Source organism: Rhinolophus sinicus, linkage group LG02, assembly GCF_036562045.2.
Source record: "Rhinolophus sinicus isolate RSC01 linkage group LG02, ASM3656204v1, whole genome shotgun sequence".
In the NCBI taxonomy this organism is placed as follows: domain Eukaryota; kingdom Metazoa; phylum Chordata; class Mammalia; order Chiroptera; family Rhinolophidae; genus Rhinolophus; species Rhinolophus sinicus.
The window spans coordinates 98,712,211-98,738,140 of NC_133752.1; the positions used below are offsets into that span (position 1 = coordinate 98,712,211).

The 25,930-nt window shown below is 46.3% G+C and overlaps 1 protein-coding gene across 2 annotated transcripts in view; it reads right to left on the minus strand.

The window, feature by feature from the left end:
* Positions 1-25,930, minus strand: part of CAMK1D (calcium/calmodulin dependent protein kinase ID) — a 376,228-nt gene that overhangs the window by 33,345 nt on the left and 316,953 nt on the right. For both annotated transcript variants that reach the window (XM_074324976.1, XM_074324975.1), the window contains exons 5-6: positions 23,489-23,615; positions 5,820-5,895 (exon numbers count right to left, since the gene is read on the minus strand). In XM_074324976.1, the coding sequence (XP_074181077.1) occupies positions 5,820-5,895; positions 23,489-23,615 (203 nt within the window). The remainder of the gene's footprint in view (positions 1-5,819; positions 5,896-23,488; positions 23,616-25,930) is intronic.

Here is a 25,930-nt window from a genome sequence, read left to right on the forward strand (position 1 = left end):
TGGGAAACATTTTAAAACATAATAAGGCCTCTACTGATTCTTTCGTTGGCTCAGTATGGCGCTAGGTAAATTAACAATCCTGATAATTCAGAGATTATATTTTCCCCACTGCCAAGTTTTAGATATTGAACGTTCAAAGGTGGATCAAATCTTTCAAGTTATATTTTTAAAATCATGTTTCATATTGATTGGTACAGCTTTTCTCAAACACAGCAAGCACATCATATCCTGGGGTAACTGGGTCTTAAAGGAGAAACCACCGCTCTCCCTGCATGACAGTCCTCTGAAGTCAGTCCTACAAGACTCAGATCACTGTCACTCATTTTCTGCAGCCTGACTCGAGGCCAGCAGGGGTCACTGCTCTGCTCTGGAACTCCCCCAACCCCTCCCTCCCATCTTGGTGACAGCCAGCAAGATTGGGTTGGAATTTATCTGTTTACTGACTGTCGCCTCCAGCAGACAGTAAGAGCCTCCAAGGCCGGGGAGGTGATGAATCCATCTCGGCAGCTCCATCATACTGCCTAACACACATTAGGCTCAATAACTGTTAGCTCAGTGAATGAATGTCAGTCCTATGCCTTCCCTTCTCCAGGCTAAATATCCCTAAGCATTTAGTTGCTACTTAAATAACAGTTTCCAGGTCATGATGCTGAGATGAACAGAAGAGAGCAGAATGGGTGAAATATTTTTTTCCATGGAGCCTTGGGCTACACCATTCAGAGTATGAAAGTGGTGTACAGTGATTCCCCGAAAATAAGACCTAGCCAGACCATCAGCTGTAGTGCGTCTTTTGGAGCAAAAATTAATATAAGACCCGGTCTTATTTTACTATAAGACCCGTCATAATATAATATAACATAACATAACATAACATAACATAACATAACATAACATAACATAACATAACACCGGGTCTTATATTAATTTTTGCTCCAAAAGACATTAGAGCTGATGGTCCCGCTAGGTCTTAACTTCATGGAAACACAGTAGATGAGACTATTTGCTTCCTTCTTCTCCCTCCAGGTCCCTCTCTATCCCAGGGCCTTTGCAAAGACAAAGGCACAGATATGGATGGATTCCACCTTCCCTGAAGTCACTGGCAGGAAGTGGCTCCCACCACTATCGACAATGCAGAATTTCTTTACCACAATTGCACTGCTTGTAAAATTCCCCCCATCACCATTGTGCACAACCCTGCACCTATTTTTTGAAACCAGAGAGTATTTTACGGTGACTATTTCCTAAGGGGTTAAAGGTGAACCAGCTGTCAACAGACAATGAATAAAGTCTTTCCCCCAAGGCAGTGGAGAAAAAAATCACAGCCCATGAACAAAAAAGTGGAAATCTGGTCAGGCAGCACTAATGTCTGAGACTAAAGCTAAAAAACAGGCATTTAGCCACCCCCAGGGTCCACCCAGTACAGACTATGGAGAGAAGGTTAGGAACCTTTCAGAAAACCCTTGGAAATCAGCCACACTGAAATGCACTCAGCAAAATAAAATCAGTAAAGCTAGAATGACAATAATCAATCAATGCCTGCTGAGATAAGAACAATGACGCTACAATAAGGAAAGAGCAGGGTGGTGGCTGGTCGCAAGGCAGGAGGAAAGAGAGGAAGGTGTGAGAACTGACGGGCTGAGGCCACTCCCGTAGAAATAGCTGTGCCGCTGGACTACAACACCCTTTGCTGGGAACGGGGACCCAGAGAACACTACAGGTTTCGTAAAAACAACTAAGGCCATCTGACTCTACTGCTCTAATTCCTTGTTCGTAAAGGAAACTTCTGGCTTTGATTTGCTTTCTCCCACAGCACTTCCTGTTGAGGCAAGAACATGCTCATGTGATGACATGCCTCTCGTTACCTTGGGGGACCCAAATCTCATTATGATTTACTGAACTGATACTCCAGTTTGGTTCTTTTTTGTTTTATTGGGTTTCTTTTTCTTTTTTTTTAACTTCTTTTGAGTCTGGCTAGTGTGAATCAATTCACTGGGATCGTCTGAGCAAGATGAATAAACACCTAATTTAGTTTCTAAACGTCTAAAACCGAAGTCCAGACTGCCGGCCATGGTGGCCTGAACAAGTCCCACTTCGCAAAGCCTGTGAACATAGCAAGATGGCTGCTGCCTGCTGGCAATGCCCGTTAATTATTGTCACTAGTGTTAACACTCCTTATGCTGAGGTAGTGACAATACCCAGGCTCGGCAGCTTCTCTGGGGCTCGGTAAGGACACCCCATTCTCTCCTACTAAAGCTGGGTTCACACTCTCCCCCCGGGACACAATCTATCTGTCACCATTGTAAAGGATGGTGACTGCCTTGGCGAAGATGATCCTTTGTCTCAGAAAATGGACGTAGCACACAGATGAGGCATTCTGTTTCACTCATACAAAACTAATTATTCTGTGTGCATCGGCTAATCAATATTTATGTGACCTAGCTTTAAGAACTGAACAAAATAGGAGGCCAGCCAAAAACTAAGGGAATTACCCTAAGTAGAGAGGCCAGAGGTCACAGAGTGGGTCAGTGTCCTCAATGTCCATGGTCACTGAACCCCAGCCATGCAGCTGCCCGAACGCTCTAATGCCTAATCTCCTTAAGAGCTTCCTCATTTTTCATATCAACAAACATCCACTGTTTTTATCCACAGCATGTCGTATCTCTGAGTATCACTTAGGCAGGTGATCATTAAATTATCTCCTTGAAGTTAGCAGAAGAAAGGCAGCCTACGTGCGATCACAACATTGAATTTGGTCAATGAAATGCTGATTCTCATCTTGAGTGGAGAAATTTCTTTCCTCGGACCTTGCACTGTCTTGGCTGAGCCAACCCTGTCCAACTGCACACCAATGTGCCACTCAGGGGCATCGCAAACTCTAGGCTCACTTCTTCACAGCGGCCTGAGCTCTGCAGGCAAAGATGTTTTTTGCAAGCCCTGATCCCCACAGAGATTCCTGGCAGGACAAGGACCCATCATGTGTGTTTTAAGAAATGAGGATCCTTGATAGGAAAAAATGATTTCTCCTTCCAAATGATGGATACCATAGAAATGAGTGTGGAGATGCACAGAGAACCAATTCATCAAGTAACTGCGCCCACAAAATGAGGAATGCTTGCATAGCACAAAGAAAGGAGAAAATTGGGTGCCGTGGCCTGTCACAGCCTCCTCTGCTGCAATCTCATACCTCAGAGTGACAGGTTTTCAAATGAAATAACAGTGCTGTACTCCAAAAAACTACAGAGGCTAACTGCTTTTCCATTGCAGGTGATGTGAAGGACGAGAAGCTCTGCACGGATCCCCAGGGGGTGGCTGGCTGCCCTCGGGGCCGTGTGCTGGTCACGGGCGGCTCAGCGGCCTTGCTCATGTGTGTGCGGAGGAAAGACGGGAATGGGGAGGCCAGGCGCAATGGGCCAGTGGGGAGGAGCAAGAATCTGAGACTGAGATCTTTGAGTTCTAACTTCCAACGCTAGTTCAACCCAGAGTCAGCCTTGTGCCAAGAACACTGATCCGGGCCATGGGCCTTTCACAGAATGTTTCCAACCCTCAAACATGCCTCAGGCACCTCTTTCAGTGTCTGCATCCCTCCCAGGTTGGAATGCTCTCTTTTCCTCTCTGCATATGTTAGTCTTCTCCAGCCTTCTAGACATACCTGGAATGGTGTCGCCTCCTTCCTGAATGCCCGTCCTCAGCGGTGCGTCATGCCAGGGACTCCTACAACTGTACACAAGCCTCTCTGCATGTCATTTAATCTACTCACGAACCTTCTTGTCCTGCCATACACCTTGTCAGTACTCTGATGAGAGGCACCATGTCCTTGTCATCGTGATATCTTTAGCGCCTAGCACAGTGCCTGGAATACAGGAGGGACTTAAGAAATGCTAGCTGCTGACACTGATAATGATAAATGTGTGCCCAGTGGTTCTCCACACATAGCCATTGACGTAGCAAATTAAAGTTATATCTGGCCAATCACTCAAGGATCTGAACACCTTGGGAGGTACAACTGAGAGGTTCAAAGTCCACTCATTCTCTGCTTGAGGCTCTCAGAGCTCTGGACAACACCAAGGCAAACAGAAGCCCAGGCTGCCATTTTGAAGTCTGACACAGTCATGAAATCAACCTGAGACGAAGTCCTGGAGCAAAGCTAGTGGTGACCAACTATCAAGTTCATACTTAAAACAGAAGTAAAGATGTCCCGTATTTCTTTACTTAATACTGCACTTGAACCCAGCCAAATACTGTATTGTGTTCAAATCATACCCAGATCCATATGGCAGTTTCTCTGCCCCTGACTTCTGACCTTCACATGCGCATACACTATTTCACAGCTATCTCAAAGGGCTCTCAAATTTAACACGCCCGATACGAAATTCTTGATCTCACCCATCCCCCTAAACTTGTTCCTCCATCACCCCCTATTCTTTTTCCTAATTTACCCACAAAAGCTGCCCAGTTGAATGTATGCTATAGAAAGATCACTTGCTTCTCAGGTAATGAGACAAAGCCAACAGGGGGCCAGAGGGATGGGTTGGTGCTGGGGTATGTTCCCAGCAGTCCCTGAGGATGCCCAGTTTTCCATTGTGTGCAGTGGGCTCTGTCTGCTAAAAAGATTCCCTCCATTGGGGACAATGAGGAGGAGAAATTCATTTCCTATCAATTATAGAAACTAGTTAGCCTAAACCCACCCTAAAATTATGTTTAGTAGTAAGTGTTGGAAAGCATCATTGCAAAAAGAAATCGTAACTTAAAAATAGCTTTATCGTGGACTTAAGCAAAACAGAACATAACAACAAAAACCAAAATGGATCATCCTGAAATAACTGCAACCAGCCTATGACCTATGATTACACTGCCTGGGTAGTTGAGATAAGTCACCGTAGAAGAAATGAGGAATCCAAAGGCTAAATTTTGATTTTCATCACATTTTTTTGTTATTGTGATTTCTTTTAGAGATGTCTTAATATTTTCATCATTGTTTACATCCCCAGAAAAGCCAAAGTGGCACAAAAAAATATGCTCAATATCACTAGCCATAAGAAAAATGCAAATCAAACCCACAATGAGATACCACTGCACACCTGTGAGGGAGGCTATTATCAAAAAGTGGAAAATAATGAGTGCTGGCAAGGGTGTGGAGGAATTGGACCCTTGTACACTGCTGCTGGAAATGTAAAATGATGATGCTGCTTTGGAAAATAGTATGGAGGTTCCTCAAAAAGTTAAACATAGAATCACCATATGATCCAGCAATCCCACTTCTGGGTATACTCCCAAAGGTGCTGAAAGTAGGACTCACACAGACCTTTGTATACCTGTGTTCATAACAGCATTATAGCAACAGCCAAAAGTAGAAACCACACAAGTATCCATTAATGGATAAACAAAATATAGTACATATGCAAAATGGAATATTATTCAGCCTTAAAAAATAAAGAAATTTTGACACATGCTATAACATGGATGAAGCTTGAGGACATTAGGCTAAGTAAGTCAGACACAAAAGGACAAATATTATATGACTCCACTTATATGAGGTACCTAGAGCAGTAAAATTCATAGAGACAGAAAGTAGAATGGTGGGTACCAGGGGCTGGGGGAGGGGGACGGGGAGTTAGTGTTTAATGAGGACAGAGGTTCAGTATGGGAAGATGAGAAACTTCTGCTGATGGATGGGTGATGGTTGTACAACAATGTGAATGTACTTAAGAGCGCCGAAATGTATTCTTAAAACGGGTTAAAATGGTAAATTTTGTGTTATGCATATTTTGCCACAATTTGTAAAAGGGAAGAAAGAAGCCGAGGTGGCAAGCAATACTTACAAGATATAGGCAATCACCCCGATGGACCAGCAGTCAACAGCTTTGCTGTAAGGTTTCTGGGCAAGGACCTCAGGAGCTGTGAAATGACAAAGGAGAGACACAAACCTGACGATTTGAATGCCTGACATAAAACATTTCTTAGTGTTTTTTGGGGGTTGCTTTTTTGTTGTTGTTGTTTCGTCTTGCTTTTGCTTTTGCAGTCTGCTACTTGGGCTGAAGTATCTGTGATATGAAAAACTGAGTAGAGATATATGACCTGTTTTATTTGTTGGCTTTTCTAACCAGAAAAAAAGAACATGACGGTGTGTGTGTGTGTATGTGTGTGTGTGTGTTTGTGTAACTAGAGAATATCAATCAAATCAAATCCATCAATTAGCAAATATTTGACGGTGGCTATTTTATGGCAGAGCTATTATGCTGAGCACTATAGCTTAGACCAGAGTGAGTCAGAGAAAGGTATATTCAGTTTGGGACTTGGGGTGTGACTTCACCCAAATCAATCCAAGGAGGCACTTCTGGCCCCTGTGCAGGCCCTTCTGGGCGCTGGGAGGACATCGAGGTGAAGCCCCTCCTTCCGCCTCCAGGGGGCTTACAATCGAGTAGAGGTTAGACGTAACATCTGTGTTTTGGGAACCCTGCATCAGGCCTGCTCTTAGTTCACCCTCTAAGGTTTGGGGTGGGTTGTCTGTCAGTACTGTCATTTCATTTTCTCACCGGTGAAACAGAAAAAGGGCTATTTAACCTCACTTCCTTGGTTCAACCCCTATTCATCAAGAGTCATCCATCCTGGGGCTTTGGGCTTATTTGGTGCTGTCCCCAGACTTCCCGTTCCCAGCCTTGTGGTGACAGGCAAATCAGTGTTGGACCGCCCCCAGTTCTGGCACCCAGCAGGGTCTGCCATACATATCTGTGCAAAGTAAATAAATACGCGACAAGATCGTAAGTCTTCTTCACACACAAAATCTCCTGCTTACCCAGCGTTTCCAGAAAACAAGAGGGTACAGAAACTAAAAGCAGCTTTAGCTGACATGGCCCCTCTCACAGGCGGAACTGTGTGCTATATGTGCTCGGGATGCGTCACCGCACTGGCCCCAGCCATCTGTGGGGGGGGGGGGAAGGGCTGAATCATCTTTATCATCATTACCCCCAAGTTACGGGGGGGGGGGGGTGAAGAGGGACTGAGCCCAAAGTGAGCCAGCTGGAACGTGGCCTCTACACCACCTTCGTCGCAGAGCGACCTATCCCTAACTAAGAGGCCGCCGTGATCTGGGTCTTACACTAGTAACTCACAAACATCTTCTGCTGTAATCCTGTCAACAGCTTTGACAATTACCCTTATCTGAACCTGACAGAGAGAAAACGAGCCTTAGGGAAGTTCCTTCGCCAACTCCACACAGTAGGTATGAACCAGTTGGGATTTGAACTCAGGTCAGTCTCACTCTTATCCCGGCTCTTTGCAGTGGGAATATACTGTGTTAAGATGAGAGTTTCTTCAGTCTGTAAGGAAAGTCTATGTGCAGAAAAACTTATAGCGAAATCCTCTCTTTCATTCTGTTGATGGTAAATCTTTCACAGCAAGACTAGGGAAGTATACAAACTATTGTTTAGTGTTTCTAGTTATGATGGCAAGAAATACAATCACCAAGTCTAATTTTCGGTTTCAGCCCCAATCCCTCCAAACTTCCAATTGGACTTTATTTTATTTTTTTAACAAGAGCAAAATAAATGAATGTGTACATATTTCCCTTGCTATGTTCACCCTGATTGTAGTAGCAGAAGGAGAGAGAACTACAAAGCCAGAAACTCGCAAACTAGAGAAGTGACCATTGGATAAGCGGGCTGCATCCGTAACTGCTAAGAGCGTATTTCTCAGATGTTTCTATTATGGCAACTGACACAAGGGAGCCCTTTACCCCAGTAAATGTCTTGCTGATATAGGAGGTATGTGCTCTCTGAGCTGATGTTCTGGCCTCAGTGGTCACACGGGCACAGATGGTAGGAAGGAGCACATTTCTGAGACTCCAGGGCCATCCTCATGTCCCGATGGAAAGTTCAAAAGAGGCAGAGAAGACTCCTGGCAGAGCTGACGGCAGATCTCACGAGCACAGAGCCAGGCTGGTGGGCAGACACTCTGGCCTCCATGTCACGGTGTCTGCAGGGCTCTGTGGGGAGAGGAGAGCCGGCCTGGCCGAGACACTCTATGGAACCAGACGTCAAACAGCACACAGGCACCAGGAACTCTGCATGGGAGTTTTGCTCGTGTTATGCAACAGGTACCACAGGCGACAGATGTGTGGGGAAGGAGCACTGAGAAGGAAGCTGGTTCCACAGTTTATGAGCAAATCCTGGGCCCATCCCCTGAGCCATGATGTGCAAAGTGGGAAAGAGACGCGGCCCCTATAAAGCAGGTTTCTCACCTAAGAGGAGCTGACACTGTGTTCCCGTGAGTGCTCCCTCCTCACAGTCCCCCCGACCCAGCACTGTGATGTGGGGGGCACAGATCTTTAAAAGAATATCCTCCCCCTAGTCATCACCAGTTAGAAAGAGGAAAGCTCTGGCCACCATCCATTGTTCAGAAAACAAACAAGAAAAAGGTCACGGTTTTCTCCAGGAGCCCGCACACCAGGGGGCACCTGCACATGAAGTCTTTCCCCTGCCCGCTGCCAAAGTCACCACTTTGGGGAACTGTGCAAAGCACGGCACAGACATGAAAAGCAAGGGGCTGATTTTTATGCAACTTGGAGCTTGGATGTTACTTGAAATGTTAAAATTCTTGGAGCCACCGATGACACATCAATCTTAAAATACGGGATTTTGTTTAAATGGTAAAGTTTATACCATCAAGTATGTGGTTTAAGAAAAAAAAAAGGGCAGCTAGATGGTTCAGTTGGTTAGAGCACGAGCTCTCAACAACAAGATGCTGGTTCAATTCCCACAAGGGATGGTGGGCTGTGCCCCCTGCAACTAAAGATTGAAAACGGCAACTGGACTTGGAGCTGAGCTGCACCCTCCACAACTAGACTGAAGGACAATGACTTGGAGCTGATGGGCCCTGGAGAAACACACTGTTCCCCAATATTCCCCAATACAATTAAAAATAAATAAATATACATAATATATAATATATATGTTATATGTGTGTGTGTGTTTGTGTGTGTGTGTATATATTATATATTATATATATTTTTTAAAAAAATTCCCTGGGTCTTTTTCAGATGCTTCGATTATGGCAACTGACAAAAGGGGCCACTGACCAAAAAGACGCCAGGCAGGGCCAGCACATGAATATTAGGGGAAAAGTCCTAAAAGATTAACAAGTAAATATCAGGATCACAATACTGGGGGTGGAAGTATATATTTGTGCCAAACAGTTCTTCTTCTTTTTGGGGTTGTGTCCTATCTGGGTTACATCTTCAATGAAATATAAATATTTTTTAACCAATTGGAGGCAGGTGAATCAGTTACCCTTCTGGTGAGGTTCTTGATTGCACTGGAAACACAGAGGATGAAGCAGGAAGTGTAATATCGTGATAAAAAAGACAAAGGCACCCATTGGGAAATAATATTCTCACCAGCTTAAGATAGTTAAACATTGTATAGCGGCACACACAACTAACAGCCTTAATTCTAATTTCACGTGTGATGTGACTCCTGGAACCCAGTGTTCTTTGGGACATTGTTTGAACAAGCCGACCTACGCCACTTTAAATAGCTACTTTTCATCTCATAGTAATTCTTCAAAAAATATACTCAGGCAGTATTCAAAACCCTCCTGACAATCTGATATGGTGACCAAATCATGATGAGCCCCTGAGATGAGCTGTGGTATTTTCTCTCCTGCTTTGTGTTCTGCAGTTAGCTCTGTTATTTCACCACATATTTAATTCGCCTGGTTTTTGGCCAATATCCTACCATTTTCTTGATCCTTTTCCATAGCAAGTCATGCTGGAATAGTCCACTTCTCACTGATTCTTTTTTAAAGACCACCTTTCACTTTGAGAACCAGCCACTCTCCCTCGCATTGATTGTGTCATCAATCTTGTACCACTGGCAAGAACTCTGCTATAATTCTAAAAAGTCCCAGCACCCAATTTACAAACTTTCAGAAGACAAATGCGCTTCCAGGCCTACGAGGCCCAGAGCACAGCCCATGTGGAACCCTGGAAGGTGGTAAGGGTTCTCTGAGTCATGCCACCACAATGCCACCTCCCACAACACCGCCTGCAGGTGCCAACGAACTTCTTAATCAAGGAGAAGTAATTTTCTCTTCTCATTGTACCCAGCACAATTTCTGTGCAGTGGGAGGGTGGTACTGACTCTAGTCACCCCCACACCTTCTAATAGAGGAGGCTTAGAATGGAAAGAACTTAATTGGAGCTACTGACAAAGAGAGTAGTCATTAAAAGGCTGGTGTGTGATGCCATCAGCCCACAGGCAGCACAGGAAGGTCTCCTGGCACATCCAGGACAGAAGGAAAATATTCAAGTGGAGGGGCACATGCCTTGGAGTACCTTTCCAGGCACAGCCCACTTCTGCATCCCTTCTCTGCTGTGTGAATGTCATTGTCAAATACCAGACTTCCTGCTGCTGGACAACAGGGACACATCTCTAGTACCTTCAGGGCGTAGCACATGCTGGTTGTTCAACAAATGATTATTCAGCTGAACCCAACCTGCTCAGCACACACACCATTATTTCTGTAAGAAAATGTTTTCTACGCTCCATACGACTGACTTACAAATAAACTGACCTGCCTGAACTATTTCTGGTGAGTAGGTACAGGACAAAAAGGGAATGAAAGAGAGAGAGAGAGAGAGAGAGAGAGAGAGAGAGAGAGAGAGAAACTAATGAATTCTGACATTAACTCATCAGTTGAGAAGGACCTGAATTAGGTACAAGTAAGATTGGTCACCGAATACCTGTCCTTAAGCAAATGATTTCTGGCATGAATTTTGGGATTAAAAGAGGCAGAATTAGCCCTCATTCTCTATGTGTGGATATGTTCGCCATTCATGCTGCTCTCCTTCTAAAAGCTTGTCTCAAAGAGATTCCAGAATTTCTAATTTTAGGGCTAAAGGGCAGAAAAGTGATTCTGCTCAATGATCCCTCAGAACCTCCTCCTGCTTGGATCTTGAGGGCTAGTAATTCCGTTTTCTTGGCTATTCCTCACAGAAACAGCGTCCCATTGGCTTGTTTAGTTTATACCAGTAACTACAAGTGACTCTCCACAGAAACCATGCAGCCTCAGCAGAGCACCCTGAAAGCTCCTGGAGATATCTGTGGTCAGATGCGGTCTTTCTCAGCTCCAGGCTTTACTTACACTCTTTAGAGAAACAGTAGGTTTAAAATTTAAAATAATTGAATTTACTGCTGTGAGACTCGCTACCAATCCACGGTGGAAAATTCCACTTGATGGGAAATGGCTTCTGTAAACCAAGCTACATTACAGTGATTTAGAGCAAGGGTTCCTGGGAAAGGGAAGGACGCCAGAGATTTCTAAAAGAAAAGAAAAACATGTTAGAAACTTTTCATCTTGTTTCTTTAAAACAATCAAGTTGCCCATTTTCCTTACTGAAAGAGACAGAAGAAAGACTCAACCAAGTGTACCTGGAAACCAGACTGGCTGTCTTGTAGGGGTGGAGGTGGGGCCATGGTCCTCAACCCGCGTGCTCTTCTAAAGTAGAAAAAGAATTTTCCCTATTCCTGTGCTCTCAGGGTGCGCTAAGGAGCATTTTCTGCTGAGACAGATGAGATTACAGAGATCTCACCCTGTTACCAAGCTCATGTTCAAGGTGTTTTCTGCTCCTCTATGGATGCTCGAGTACCACCCCTCCCAGTACTTCAAAGATACCACTTCCAGTGGGTGAAGGGCAGGGATACAATCAGGAGGGGGCATCCTGGGGTGGCAGAAGCAGCCTTCGATGCCAGAAAATAAAAACCACTGGTTCAGAACAATGGGACCTAGGTTTCTCCCCCTATTCGATCATCTAATGGTTTGGGTCCCATTTGAGGCACTGGCTTTACGGGGTGAGGAAGGTAGACCTGACCCCTGCACTCCTGGCACACTGTTCAGAGCACTGATTGTAGACACAAACCACAGAAGTAACACAGCCTCAGCTGCCTTCCCAAGGACAACGAATGGGTCAAGACGGACAAGATGGTGGCAAGATGGGGGAGGTGGTATTGATTCTTAAGTTTCACTCACTCTAAATAAAACTCTGAAAATACTAAACTTACTAAAAATAAAAATCTGAAGATATTCAGGAAAAGAATACATTACCTCCAGCAGTCAAATGATGGAGACAGCACAAATAGAAAGAATGGGCAAGACACGGAGGGGAGAAGAAATCGCTGCAGCCAGCGGTGATGGAAGAATACATCGTGTTCTAAGGGGAAAGGAATAGGTATAAAGATGAAACAGTAGCAGTAGTAAAAGGCCTCCATTTTGCTCATGTGTAAAATGGGACCATGAATAGAGCACCACTGTCAGGATCGTTATCAGGCTTAAAGCAGATACTGAGCACATAAGTTACAGATATAATTAGTAGTAATTATGTAAGGAAGAAAAGTTGGTAAAGCCATCAGAGCAAAACCAGAACTCAGGTTTTATTAGTTCCTAGAAATAAGGATGCACAAATTCTTGATATCATTTGGTATTTTCCCTTGATTTCAGCTTAACATAATGGAAATGATTCACACATGAATCATTTATGATGATTCATTTTGATGAAAACCTCCAGAAGTCAGGATTGAGCTGGGCGCACGTGTGATGGAAGGGCACGTCATGAGAACTTGAATCAGAGTTGTAAGGAGCCTTAACGCCCCCCTATACTGACCTCTCATCCAGTGGGTCCTTTGTTTACTTAGTTATTGATTCTTTTGCTCACATAATCACCAACACATGTATACAGCCCCCACTCTATCCAGGCACCATTCTAGATCCTGTAATCCAGGAACTTCCTGGTCACCATTGCTGACAGATAGTGCTATAGAAACAAGGACATTTTGTCGTAATATTAGAGATGCCTGTGATGGCTGAGGAACCTGGCTTACCAAGGCACCTAATGGCTCTGCCGCTATGGGGGGAAAGGGAGACTGTGTTCCTTCCGCATTCTCTCTGGCCCTCTGTCTTCCTCCCCACCCTGCTTCCTACCCTCTCCCACCTCCAGGCCAGGGGCCATCAAGACTACCCTCTCCATCACCCTGTGCTCTCCCCCATCCTTTAAGTAGCTACTGGGATGCAATGCCCAGCTCTAACCAACTTTTGTTTTCATTGGCGCCAGTTAGAATTCTTTGGAAAGGGAGGTTAGAAAAAATTGTTCCAGAAGACTGCTTATAAAAATGGGCATGTCCTCATTTTTTCTGTAATTCTTTGGAGGTGGAAAACTCCTGCCATCTCCCCGACCTGCTGAGACAGAGCTGAAAGAAACACTAAGATTTGGCAGCAGCTTTCCCTCTCTTTGAAAGAGCCTCTGTCTTTGAAAATGGGTTTGAAAGGTCCAACCTGCCACGTATCCTATGACGTCAGCAAGAAGAGGCTGGCAGAGGGGCGGCCTGCGGCTCACGGCTTAGTCTCAGATTCATGTGTTTCTCTTGCTGACTGGCCTCCCTGCCCTGAGGAGGCTGAGGAGAAACACATTTGACTTGAATTTCATGCGTGTCACAGTGGGGAAGGAAAGGCCCGAAACAATGTCAGTCATGGTCAGAGGCACTGAAGACTCCTTTTGCATCATGGCTTCTCCCAAGTGCCTCATGAAAGCAGATCATGGAACCTGGGGGGTCAGAGGCACTGGATTCAAATTCTCCTCTGCCACACAGGCAATGTGATTGGCTCTTAACAGAAAGGAGCCTAGTAGGGAAGTCAGTGGCCTGATGGGAGAGCACTGAAATTCTATGCGAGTGCTTTAAAAACAACGAGATCGTACACACAGAGTGTGGCACTATCATCTCTGTCACCTCAGGTCCCACACTGACTCAGAGGACAGAATTATAGGGCTATGCTCTGTGCCAGTGCATCTCAGAGAACTCATCATGTTCTGTGCCTCAGTTTCCTGATTGGAAGGGCACCTGTCCTTTGTCTTGAGAGTTAGGCCTTCGTGGAAAAGAACTTGAGCTCAGCTGAAGAGCCATGTGTGGGATCCCCCACTTTAAGGAATGCCCCTAGAGATCAGTCTTCCTGTCCCTGAGGAGTGTCCACAGCTGGTGAGAAAGAAGACAGCTCCACCCAGCATGGCTTGTTCAGAAATGGTGCATGGAATTCGTAAGATCAAGGAAAATAAAATTCAGACAGACATTTCCGAGGAGAACTGGGCCTCAGTAAGAACTGCGTTACAACAGGAGGTGAAATTAAATAGCCAGATCTGCTTCCAGTCATAGGAGGATTTTCAGCAGCCGGGGCATTCAAAGAGAAAAAAAAACTGGCTTAAGAAGGGACTTTACTGTGAGCATGTGAATAACCAGGTCTTGCTTCACCTAGACGTAGAGCACAGCAATCTGGGTAATTGGCAAGTAAAAATACAGCTGAAGTGCAGAACCATTCCTTGCCTGTGGTTTGTCTTCAACCCAAAGGTAAGAGGAGCAGAAGTTTCCTGGGACAGCTCCGCTCTTTCGCGCTTTCTTATCCTTCCATAAGAGTTACTAAAAATGCACCGCAAAACAGCAGCTCATTCTGATTTTCCTAGTAGCCTCTTAAATTTTACCACAGGCATGAAAAATCCCCATTAAAGCACCATCCTGGTTTAAAATTACCATCTGATCTGAATTGGATGACTATTCAAACGCTACCAAAGCCAAAATGTAGCTGGTGGGTGGAGGACGAGGCTAAGGAATGGGAAGGGAGTGGAAAACAGGAGGGCGGCTGGTGGTATAAATGTGGGAGAGGCCTGGAATCCAGTGGGACTAGGAAGGAGAGTGTTTTGAGTGAGGTATTTCAGATCACTGTGGCAACAAATGAGCCTGATGCGTCCCTGATAGGTTGTCCCAAGAGTCAGGCTGTACCCTAACCAGTTCTGACCGCAGTGGGATGGCTACTTTGCACTTAAGCCTGTCCTTCCCCCTGAAATGTGACAAGGAGCTACACCTCAAAATTAAGAAGATACGTAAAGTCATTCCAATGTCTTGCTTTTTAATCATTAAAAACAAACAAGAGTAAGTTACAGAATACTGCTTTCCCCCCTCTCCACCCAACAGAGTAGTACTGCAACTCCCTCCTGGTATCAAGGGTTTTGACAGGAGCCATTAAGAAATTCCAGAAGGATGAAAAGTGCTTTGCAAAGTGTGAGGAGCGAGTCAGTGGGACAGGACATGTGGAGTGCCTCCCGCCCCAGGCAGGGCTGGGTTTACTTTGCCCACGTTCTGAAACTCAGCTTTTGTCCCAGTCCATCTTCACTGTGTCACGGGTAGTAAAATGAGAGGGCCCACAAGTCTCCCGACTTAGGGGGCCCTGTCCTCTCTAACAAAGGGGGTCTGGCTGCAGCACCCAGTGTGACGAAATGTTCAAGGCTCGTTGTCACCAAGTAGCTGCTAGAGAGAAGGAAAGAGAAAATTCTTCTCTGAGTGCTCTGCCCTCTCTTTTGTGCCCTGAATGCCAATGTGTCAGTTATATAAAATCCTGTTTCAACACGAAGGTCTCAGTGAGAAAACGAGAACAATGATGTCACGCTTAGAGCCAGGTACTAAAATGGGATATTGAAGTGAACAACAAATGAAAACCAAGCTCTCTGGGGGGACACAACCACACAGAAGAGTGAGGATTGAAGGGTTGGGAACAGACGGACGAGGAGGGAAGATGAAAGGAACTGCTGTGACTTAGGCTGCTGAAGAGGACAGGAATGAATGATGGCAATCAATTTCATCCAACTGTTTTTCGTTTGAGTGAAAATGGGAAAAAATGACAGTCAATATCCTTGACATGTGGATATTTATATACTTGAAGGATAGTAAGTCACATAGCTATAGAAATACCTAATAGTAGAAGCAGAAAAAATCATGTTGGTCAGTTAGTCCAGCCCATTGATCTGACACACGAGAAACTGAGAACCCAGATGTTGACGTGAAGGGCTCGGGCCTCCCTCAGATCTAACTAATGACAGAGAGATGCTATAGGACACTGGCATTCAAGCCCCACTGTTGTGGCTGCCACCAACTACAGACTGGGTGGCTTTCACAACAAGGTCCTCCTCCCAACACAACGCTGGCTGGAACCACTGGTTTCTAAAACCTCATCATGACCTCAGGTCCCACATCAAGCTCTAGAAATGCACTGATCCCATGAATTAAGAGCATTCCTCCAACTGTGCGAAAAACATATGCCAGGAATGTTGACCAATTCTTTTCCATTTCCATCTTGTAGAAGAGAGCACAACGAAACTTATGAAAACTATATTAAGTAAGTGAAGCCAGAGCGAGACCAAAGCCTTACGCTGCGGCTGTGCAGGCAACACTCCAACTGAGTTATGGACGAAACCAGAAGGGCTCTTTCCCACAGCTTAAGGATCATAGCAATCGGCCTCCATCTACAGAACCATTACAAAATTCTGCTTACGAACACGATGGACCAGGTGGAAATCTCCTTCCTATTTCTGAGTAGCATCAAACAATGAAAAAGCGTGGTCACTGGTGTGCAATTCACATGAAATCTGGCAAAGGGGTTGGTCATCATTCAATGAGGCTCAGTGACAAAAGAGAGTCTCATTTAACTTGGACACTTCACAGAGCACGGGAAGGCTCTCCCACCGAGGCTTCTAGTCCTTCCTCAAGTGCAGTTTGGCACTCCTACTGCTTACGAGCAAGAGAACACGTGCTTGCCGTCCTCTGGCAAGACACTTGGTCACTTACTCTACAGACAAAGGTTTGAGATTCTTTTAAAATCATTTCATTTTCTCTGTGAAGCCAGGGGAACTAGACCCACAGCATCTGAGAAATCGCACCGGTGTGCAATAGCAAGAGCAAGAAATAAAACAACAGGCTTTTCTCTACCGACTAGGAGTAGATTTGTCGTCTTTAGTCTCTTCTCGAGTACCGGACTGAAATGGTTGCTTCTATGACTTCCTGTTTCTATCCAGTGAATCAGGAGAGCCCATTTGGATGTTTTCATTGGAGCTGCAGAACAGGTCACATAAGTAATGTGCCTCGCTTTTTAGCTCTGGGTTCCTCTCTTGTTGGTGACACCACAGGGGGGTTCTACCCGACTTACTTAAATGGATCCAAATGCAGGTCAAGGCCATAATGACAGTCACCCTGTGATCCTGGTGAGCTGATTCCTACCAGGTGGCCCCATAATTTCTCCTAAATTGCCTCCAAGTACTTATTCACTCATGCCCCCACTCCAAGCAAAGTGAGTCTATTCATTTCCCCAGAATGTTCCGGAAGCAATTCATGCCTCTGGGCCTTTGATCTCCTGCTTGCCTGCGTCTGTCACTCTCCTCAGCTTCCCCTGACTCCCATCCTTCCTTCAAATCCTGCCTCCTCCACAGTTTTCCCTTGGTCTTTCTCCACTTGCTGATCTATCTCACCTGTACTCGTGCTGTTGCTTCTGAAATGTGTCGGTGACTTCATACGGGAACATGCCACCTCATGGGGACCTGTGTCACCCGTCAGCCACACTCCACTGCAGGAGCCTCTGCATGGCCTGTGGCCATGCAATTCACATGGATGGCTCCAAGCCCGCACGTCACACTGTAAGGCCATGGCTCCTTTTAAAGGGCCTATACGATCTGGACAGTGGTTAAGGGTCAAGAGTGAAGTTCAAAGTGCTGGGTTCCTTTCTCTTCTTCTACAGCACCATGTGCATTGGGATACTTGGGATACACAACCCTCTTTGCATTATTTCTTCGTTATTAGAGAGCTGATTTAAAATGAAGCAATAATCTTCCTGTTGGCAAAATTAAGTGTTCAGCTAAATGGTCATTTAGGTAATAACAACAAAGCAACAGCATTCACACATTGAAACCAACACTTGAACCCAGAAGGAGTCTGAAATAAGGTGAAAGCAGACAGTGACCCTCTGCTCCTGGCTTGGGCTGTGTGACGGCGTCACCCTGGAATCAGAGCAGGAGACCAGCACGCACTCCCTTCTCCCTCACAGATGCCAAATGGGGCTGGGCTCTACCCTGTTCAAGTGGAAAGCTGCCCCGCAGGAAGGAGGCTGTGGCCTCTTTGTCCAAGGTCCCAAATAGTGTTCCCACCTTGTAGCTACTGCAGGGGACACGTGGGGTTGGCAGTGACCACCCCAGGGCTGATAGCATGTGGGGTCCTCTTACAAAGACCTGTTCCACCTTCTTCCAGCATGACTCTGACAGCCAGCCTCCCACAGACATAATTAATTGCTCCATTAAGTCATAATGTAAGGTCCCCTAAACCGGTGGTCAGCACTCACCCAGTCTTCATCTTACCTGACTTAGTTGTAGCAACAACTGACAAGTGGGACTTTCTCCTCCTCGAAGCACTTTCCAGACACGACACTCCCCTGCTACTCTTCCTATTTTACCTGCTGCTGCCTCCTCGTCCCCCTGGGTCCCCAGGACTCAGCCTGGGGGGCTTTCCTCTCCTCCATCGACACCCACTCCGCTGGCAATTTCACCCCGGCTCCCGGCTTTAAGATGCGTGCAGATGCCATCAGCTCCCAAATACAGTCCGTCCTCATCGGTCACAGATTCCGTACTGTTTAATTTACCTACTTGCTAATACTTATTTGTAGCACCTACATCAGCACTCGTGATGCTTTCAAGGCCATGTGTGGACATGAGCAGAGTGGCCAAAGCTTCGAGTCGCCTGGAGGTGCACGTCCCAGGGGAGGTCAAACGTGACACCACCCTGCCCTCGTTTCCATTCTCACACTGTATCATTTTCATAGTCTTGTTGGGGCCCCGTTTTCTCATGGTTGTGTGTTTTGCTGATTTCACTGTTTATAGCAGCCCCTGAGTGTGCGCGGAGGTGCTGTGTGGGGTTCTAGCACAGGAGGCTGGGATGTGCCTTATGGAGAAAATATGTGTTCGACCAGCCTCGTTCAGGCGTGGTGACAGCGCTGTTGGCCATGAGGTCAATGTCAGTGAACCAACAATAATGTTAAATGAGGTGTCGTTGAAGAGAAACACACCTGAAACAAGGTTCTGTGTCATCAGCTGCTAAGAACGCTGTGATCAGAGGCCCGCAGGCACCTAACCCTGCATTTCCCCTGGAGCAGTGGCCCAGGAGTCACTAATTCAGTGTCCATGGTGACTTTACAGGGCATAACGACCATGTATACCGAGAACCGACGGCACCGGACTGGCTCTCTCTCCAGAACCACAGACTCATCTTCCAGTTGCCTCCCTGACCTTGCAGAGTCTAACAAATCATAACTCCAACCCCTGGTGATGTTTCTGCAACTTGCTCCTCCCGCAGGCACCTCGATTAAAGGCAGCTGCACACTTCCAGGTGCTCAGGCCAAAAGAGCATGCAATTATCCTTGATTTGTCTTTCAATTTTTCAGAAAATCTTGATGACACTACCTTCCAATTATATCTGGAATCTGACAGCTGCTCACCACTTCGGCTCCACCAGCCTGTCCCAGCCGCTGCCATTTCTCCTTATTCCAGCCTCTCCACTAAAGGGATTCTGGTAAAGGTCAGATTATGACATGCGTTAGCTCAGAACCTTCCAAAGGCTTTCTGGCGCCCTCAGTAAAAGCCACAGTCTTCACAATGGCTTGCGTCGGGTCTGCACATGCCCTGCCTGCTACTTCTCTGCTGAGTTCATCTGCTGTGACCCTGCTGTCTGGCAGCCCACTCACTCCTGCCTTGGGGCCGTCGCAGCATCTTGGGAAAGCTCTTCCTTCAAATAACAGCATGGCTGGTTCCTTTACTTCCATCAGACCCTTACCCCATCGCCACCCCTTCTAAGTGAGGGTGGCCCTGATCACCACATTTAAAACTGCAACGCCCACCACGCACATACACACACTTGCTATTCTCTCTGCTGCTTCAGTTTTCTCCAGAGCACTTATCACCATCTAAGATATTAATTAACATACCTAGCTGTTCGCTTATCATCTGTCTCCCTCCCACTCAAATGTAAATACTATGAGGAGGGGGACCATCATCTGTTTTCTACCTACTGATGCATCCCTACTGCCTAGAACAGGGGGTAGGCACTAAAGAACTAAGTCTTGAATGGGGGAGGAATATAGCACTTACCATACCTTATTCAGTGTAGCTATTTGCCCTCTGCCTCTCACAGTGACACTGAGAACATGATGAGGGCCAGAGGCTATCTTATTCATATCTGTATCCCTAACACCAAACCACTGTGCACGGCACAGAACAGGAATTCAATCCATAACAGGCTGAACAAATGCAAGGGGAGGAAAGAAAAAAATCGCTAACTTTCATGAACCTTGGGTTGTTATTCAAACTACAAGCATCTGTGCAAAGATGAATAGAAAAACCCACAGCAAGGTATGGGGCCCGGATGCAATGTACTTAGAGCCATGACGAGAAAGGAGTCAGGCAAAGAACCAGGATGACAAAGGAGAGGATGCATATTAAGAAAGAAATCAGGGACTGACGGGTGGCTCAGTTGGTTAGAGAGCGAGCTCTGGGCAATAGGCCTGCTGGTTCAATTCCCACATGGACAAGCAAGCTGCGCCCTCCGCAACTAGAATGAAGTCAATGAGCTGCCGCTGAGCTCCCAGATGGCTCAGTTGGTTGGAGTGCGGGCTCTCAACCACAAGGTTGTTGGTTTGACTTCCGCAAGGGATGGTGGGCTGCGCCCCCTACAACTAAGATTGAACACAGCACCTTGAGCTGAGCTGCCTCCCGGATGGCTCAGTTGGTTGGAGCACATCCTCTCAACCACAAGGTTGCCGGTTGGACTCCCGCAAGGGATGGTGGGCTGCGCCCCCTGCAACTAGCAACGGCAACTGGACCTGGAGCTGAGCTGCGCCCTCCACAACTAAGATTGAAAGGACAACAACTTGACTTGGATGGAGCTGATGAGTCCTGGAAAAAACACACTACTGTTCCCCAATTAAAAAAAAAAAGTCCCGGAAATACATACTGTCCCCCCCCACTGTTCCTGAATAAAGTCCTGTTAAAAAAAAAAAAAAAAAAAGCACTCAAAAGGGGGTAACATGTAAGCTGGGCTTTGATGGCTGAATAGGAGTTTGCAATGTAGACTGTAGGGGAGGAAACACAGCCCACCACCCGAGGTACGTCTATGTAGATGTGAGCTCCCCAAGATGGCTCCTTCCTGCTTCTAAAGTCTTCCAAGAATCTCAGTGCTCCAGACACATGAACAAACAGAATTGCTGTATTCCCACAGTCCTTCTTTCCCTCTCCCCACTCATAGAAAACTCAGTATCTGACAACAGGATTACCCAATGGCTCCACTGGCTGCCACTTAGGGTAGTGAGAGCAAGGGCCACATCTAAACATTGTTCCCAGTTCCCAGACTCATTAGCGTCTGACATCTAAACAAAACCAGACCACTTAGATGGCAGCCACTTAGAAACCCAGAGAAACTGCCATTTTGTGGGCTCTGCCAAGACGCAAAGAAGTAAAACTCAATTTAGAAAGTGCTAGAGCTTTCCAACATTAGAGCCAAATGTGAGAAGAGTCTGATGCATATGTAAATATGGACATTCTTTGTCAGAACATTACATCGCAGCCTGAGAGCGGGTTTCCTTCTGACGGGGGGACACTGGGAAGCCCCCGCCCCTCCGACACTTCTTAGCCTGGGGTGGCCTGGGCACTAGACTGATACAAAAGCAGAGCCACCCCAGCAAAGACATCGGACACCAGGACCTCAAAGGGCTTCTCATTTTCTAATGTCGGTGGCTGGAACAGGCTTTCTCTTGCCCGTCTTTTAAAAGAAATGAGAATAGCTTGTCCCTTGGTTTTTGATGTGTCGCTTGCCTAATGGTTGGGACTGAGCTGGAGAAACTGCACACGTACCCCCTTCACATGCTCAAATTTCCGCCCACCCCCGACCCCCACCCACTAGGCACACACATGCATCCACAAGTGTGTCGCAGCCCTGATGCTAAGTGTGCCTGACGGGGTCCAGCCTATTCCCACAACCGTCACTTTACTCTCCCAGAACGGAGATTGCTCACATGCCATTATCTCCATCAAGGCTGCGCTGCCTCTGAAACATGATCAGAACAATCTCTCCTTCTCTGTCTGGAGCATGCACACAACCCAGAGACACAATCCCCGCCGGCGCAGATCACACCCTCATCCCCCGCCACATTTACACCAGCTTTATCTCCTCCGTTTAAAACCCCTTTTCTCCCATGCTGTTCTGTGTTTCCTGCAGCCTGCTCTTCCCTCCTCTCCTTTGAGTTCCTTAGAAATGAAACAGCTGTAACATAACACCCATTATTATCCACGTACTTGAAAGGCTGTGAAGAGCTTCACAGGTCACTTGGAGTTTCCCACAATGCTCTGGGCCCGCAGGCCCATGTAGTGTGTGGCCCCCTTTCCTCAGCCAGCCAGGGAAGGCAGCCGAATTATACCCAAAGACAAGCAAGGATGATGTTGGTATAACACTCCTCCCTCTCTTCCAGGGCAGGCTTCCTGTTCCCACTAAGAAAGGCCATCGTGGTTTGCATGATGAGAACTAGCCTTGGTGCCCATTTCCTAAAACTTTTCCAACCTCCGTTTTAACCCTCTTCCCAGACATTCCTGGCCTCTACCCTCCCCCAGGCTTTTTCCCACTTAGGGCTTTTGTACAAGCGATGCCTCTACCTGGAACCCTCTATCTTCCTCCCTGTCCTGTTAACTCAGTCCCCATCCCTCTGCGCCCCTTGTTACTCTATCACATGCCCCTGTTTTCTTTTATTTGTAGCACTTACCATGATCTCAAACAACACTTTCATTGATTTGTTTCTTTGTTTATTGTCTGTCACTCGCAACTAAAATGTAAGCTCCATGAGGGAATGCGCCCAGTCTGTCTCATTCACTGCTGTCACCCCAGTGCCTGAAACAGCATTGGGCACATAGTAGGCACTTTAATACACAGTTGATGATTGAATGAATGAATGAATATATTCGCATAAGAGAAAGTCTCAAAAAACTTCACAAACAGTTCAGGCAGCCCTTCTCCAGGTCCCAGAAGACAGAAGATGAATCTCAGTATCTACACATTGGGATCTGTCAGTAGCCTTCTCTGCCTTCTCTCTGGTTAGTACAAAAAAATATGGGCTTCTGACTTTAGGGAAAACTCTCGTTCTTGGCTTCTCCAGTACATATCAGGATTGGCTAATTCAAGAGAATGACTTTGTCAAGGTTTGAACCAGAGTCTTCCTGCCAACATTTTTTTTCTGGCTGCTTCTACCTCAACATTCTAAATGTCCTATCTCTGTCTGCACCTACGGTCACCTCAGCGCCTCACTGTAAACCACCTAAAAAAATATACATGCAATGTTTCTGGTGTTAGAACCCAGGAATTCACCCAAATCAACTCCCCGCCTTCAGTCAGGCCAACACTAAAATCAAACAGGCCCATGTAGTGTGTGGCCCTTAGAAGCTTTCAAGGGAAATAATTTCCCTTCTAACTCGCCCCAGTGTCTCTCAGTCTTTTTATTCTTCCCTCAAGGGAAATGAAGGCAGTTGTGAACATGTGCCAGGTCAAAGATTTAAGGAGCCTAATGAAGCTGACACACAGGGACACACACACACCGTCCTTACCGACATAGCCGGGGGTCCCACAGGCTGTGGACATCACATCCCCTTTACCCTCCATTTTGGACAATCCAAAGTCACTGATCATTATTTTGGATTCCTCATCTTGACTGTAGTACAACAGGTTTTCGGGCTAGGAAGGAAAAAATAAAAAAGATTTACAAACTATGTTTACAGCTGGTTAATTGTGGCAAACTCACCAAACCACAAAAATCTACCCACTACTCAAGAATATACTTGACCTTTAGACAAAGCAAACGCATTAAGAAAAGCAGTGTTTAATAAAGCTCCGTAGAGGACCCTGCACAGCAGAGGGCACTTACTGTTGTTAGTCCCTTTCCCGTTATCAGTATTTTGTCTACTTAAAAAAAAAAAAAAAAAAAAAAGATTAACCATATTTGGAGGCAATCGAGTGTCAACTATAATATTAACGGAGCCAGTTTAAAATGGAGCCGGAGTTGCCATGTCAGAGGAACCACCTTTTTTGTATTCTTGCGTGTTTTATACCTCAAACCTTGGAATGTTACAAACAAGGCAAAATAACCTTTGGACTGGGCTTAGGGCAACATCGTTTCCTAATAATAATAATAATAATAACTGTTTACAAAAATAACAAGAAAGCAGTTATATGATGACTACTGGATTAAAAATTAAAAACATTATTTAGAATTAACATCATTATGTTACCTGCACTGATAGAGATGCCTTCCTTCTATGGATGTAATTGTTCCCTTTCCCTTTCTCATAAATACCCACTGCCTTTGTCTCCTAATCGGAACATCACTGGGGCTTCTGCCTGACTGAATGACACCCCAATAGTTAGCTATTCTTGTTGGTCTGAAACAGTTGTTGCCTCTCACTTTGAAAGGTCTTTTTATTTTTAGGTGACCAGTAGAAAGATGGTACCTCTCCGACTTGTTGATTCATTTCTTGGGTTAGGGGGAAGGGGAGTCCCAGAAATAACATTACTTTTGCAGGTGCTGTTTCCTTCCTTTCTTCAGACCCTTGTTAGCAGCTTTCTCTACTCCAAGGGCCTGTCCCTCTGCCCTCAGTCACACCGCCTGTAGTTCCTGCCCACACTTTCCCCTCTCCTGAGCCCGCTGACACCAGCTCGCTCTGCTTCCTGGGAAGCACCCGATGTCATCAGGGAATGAATGGGAGTTGGAAGATCCAGCACCTTCCAGCCATGTATCCTTAAGGACCCGAGTTTCCGTTTGCCTTGCTGTAAAACATGAATTGTGATGGCTCCTCTTCTGCCTCCCTGGACAGAACGGGGCAGGGCTCAGGCAGCAGTAAGGCCCCTCACCTAGCCCAGGTCTGGCCACTGGTCACTCTCTGGGACAGTTCTGCCCAGCAGCGCCCCTGCGCCGAGGGGCTGAGGGGCAGATAGTGAAGCTCAACTGTTACAGTGTTTTATGTAAAACTGGGGACTCTCACTGTTCCCCACAGAAAATGGGGCAGGGCTTATGCAGCCTGAGGGAGGAGTCACAGCCTCAGAGCTGCCCCTCACATCAGATCGAGAACCTGAACACAGACACACGCACATTTTTTCTTAAATCTGTTTTTGAAGAGTTGCTTAATTAATGGTGCTGTCACTGAGAGAGATAACGTCGAGGACTGACAGCTCTGCTGTCGGCTAGTGACGTTCCCCGACCAAGAGAATTCTGAAAAGCAACTGAGTGAAAAGTAAGCGAGCCTCTTGTTTACACCAAACCTTACAGGAAATGCAACAGGAAGAAGAATCCGAATTGGGGAGCTCATTTGCCCGCACCATTTCCTGTCTGGCTCTCGTCCCGACCCCAAGAGCGAAGCGATCTTCTGTCTTGTCAGTGCCTTGTGGTGAATCTTTGGTCCCTAAGCATGGCATTTTAGGAACTATTCCTATGTAGAGTGACTAGACATGTTTAGAAAAGAGGTTCTGGGTCTAGCTGTGGAGCAGAATCAGCTGTGAGGGAACTGTCTGGAGATGTTGTTCTCCAGTAGACTTGGGCCTGGGGGCAGGCCTCTGGGTGTTAGAACTCCAAGGGGGTTCTGAGGTGCAGCCACCACTGCAGAGAAACTGTGAGAAGAGACCTGGACGCCCTCAGAGGAGCCCTCTCCTCGGCTAGACCGTGACCTTGGCTTTCTGTGCCTTCCTGCCCTTGCCAGGCCTGCAGAGCCCAGTCTTTGCAAGAATCCTGCTAAGTCAGTTTAGAGAGAATTATTCTGGTTCTCTGGTCAGGCTCTTCACTCCCCACCTTTGATGTTGTTAAAAAATACTCAGATACTTGTTACAGACGGTGATGAAGACTTCATTCATGGGGAGTACTAAAACGGGGTTTGCAGTCGGGGAGAGACCTGACTCAACTCTGAACACAGCATGGACAGAGGAAGGTTATAGCCACAGCACAGTGCGGGGTCAGTGGGTGGAAAATGACTAAGGGGGTATCAAGGTTAAAGGAGATTCTG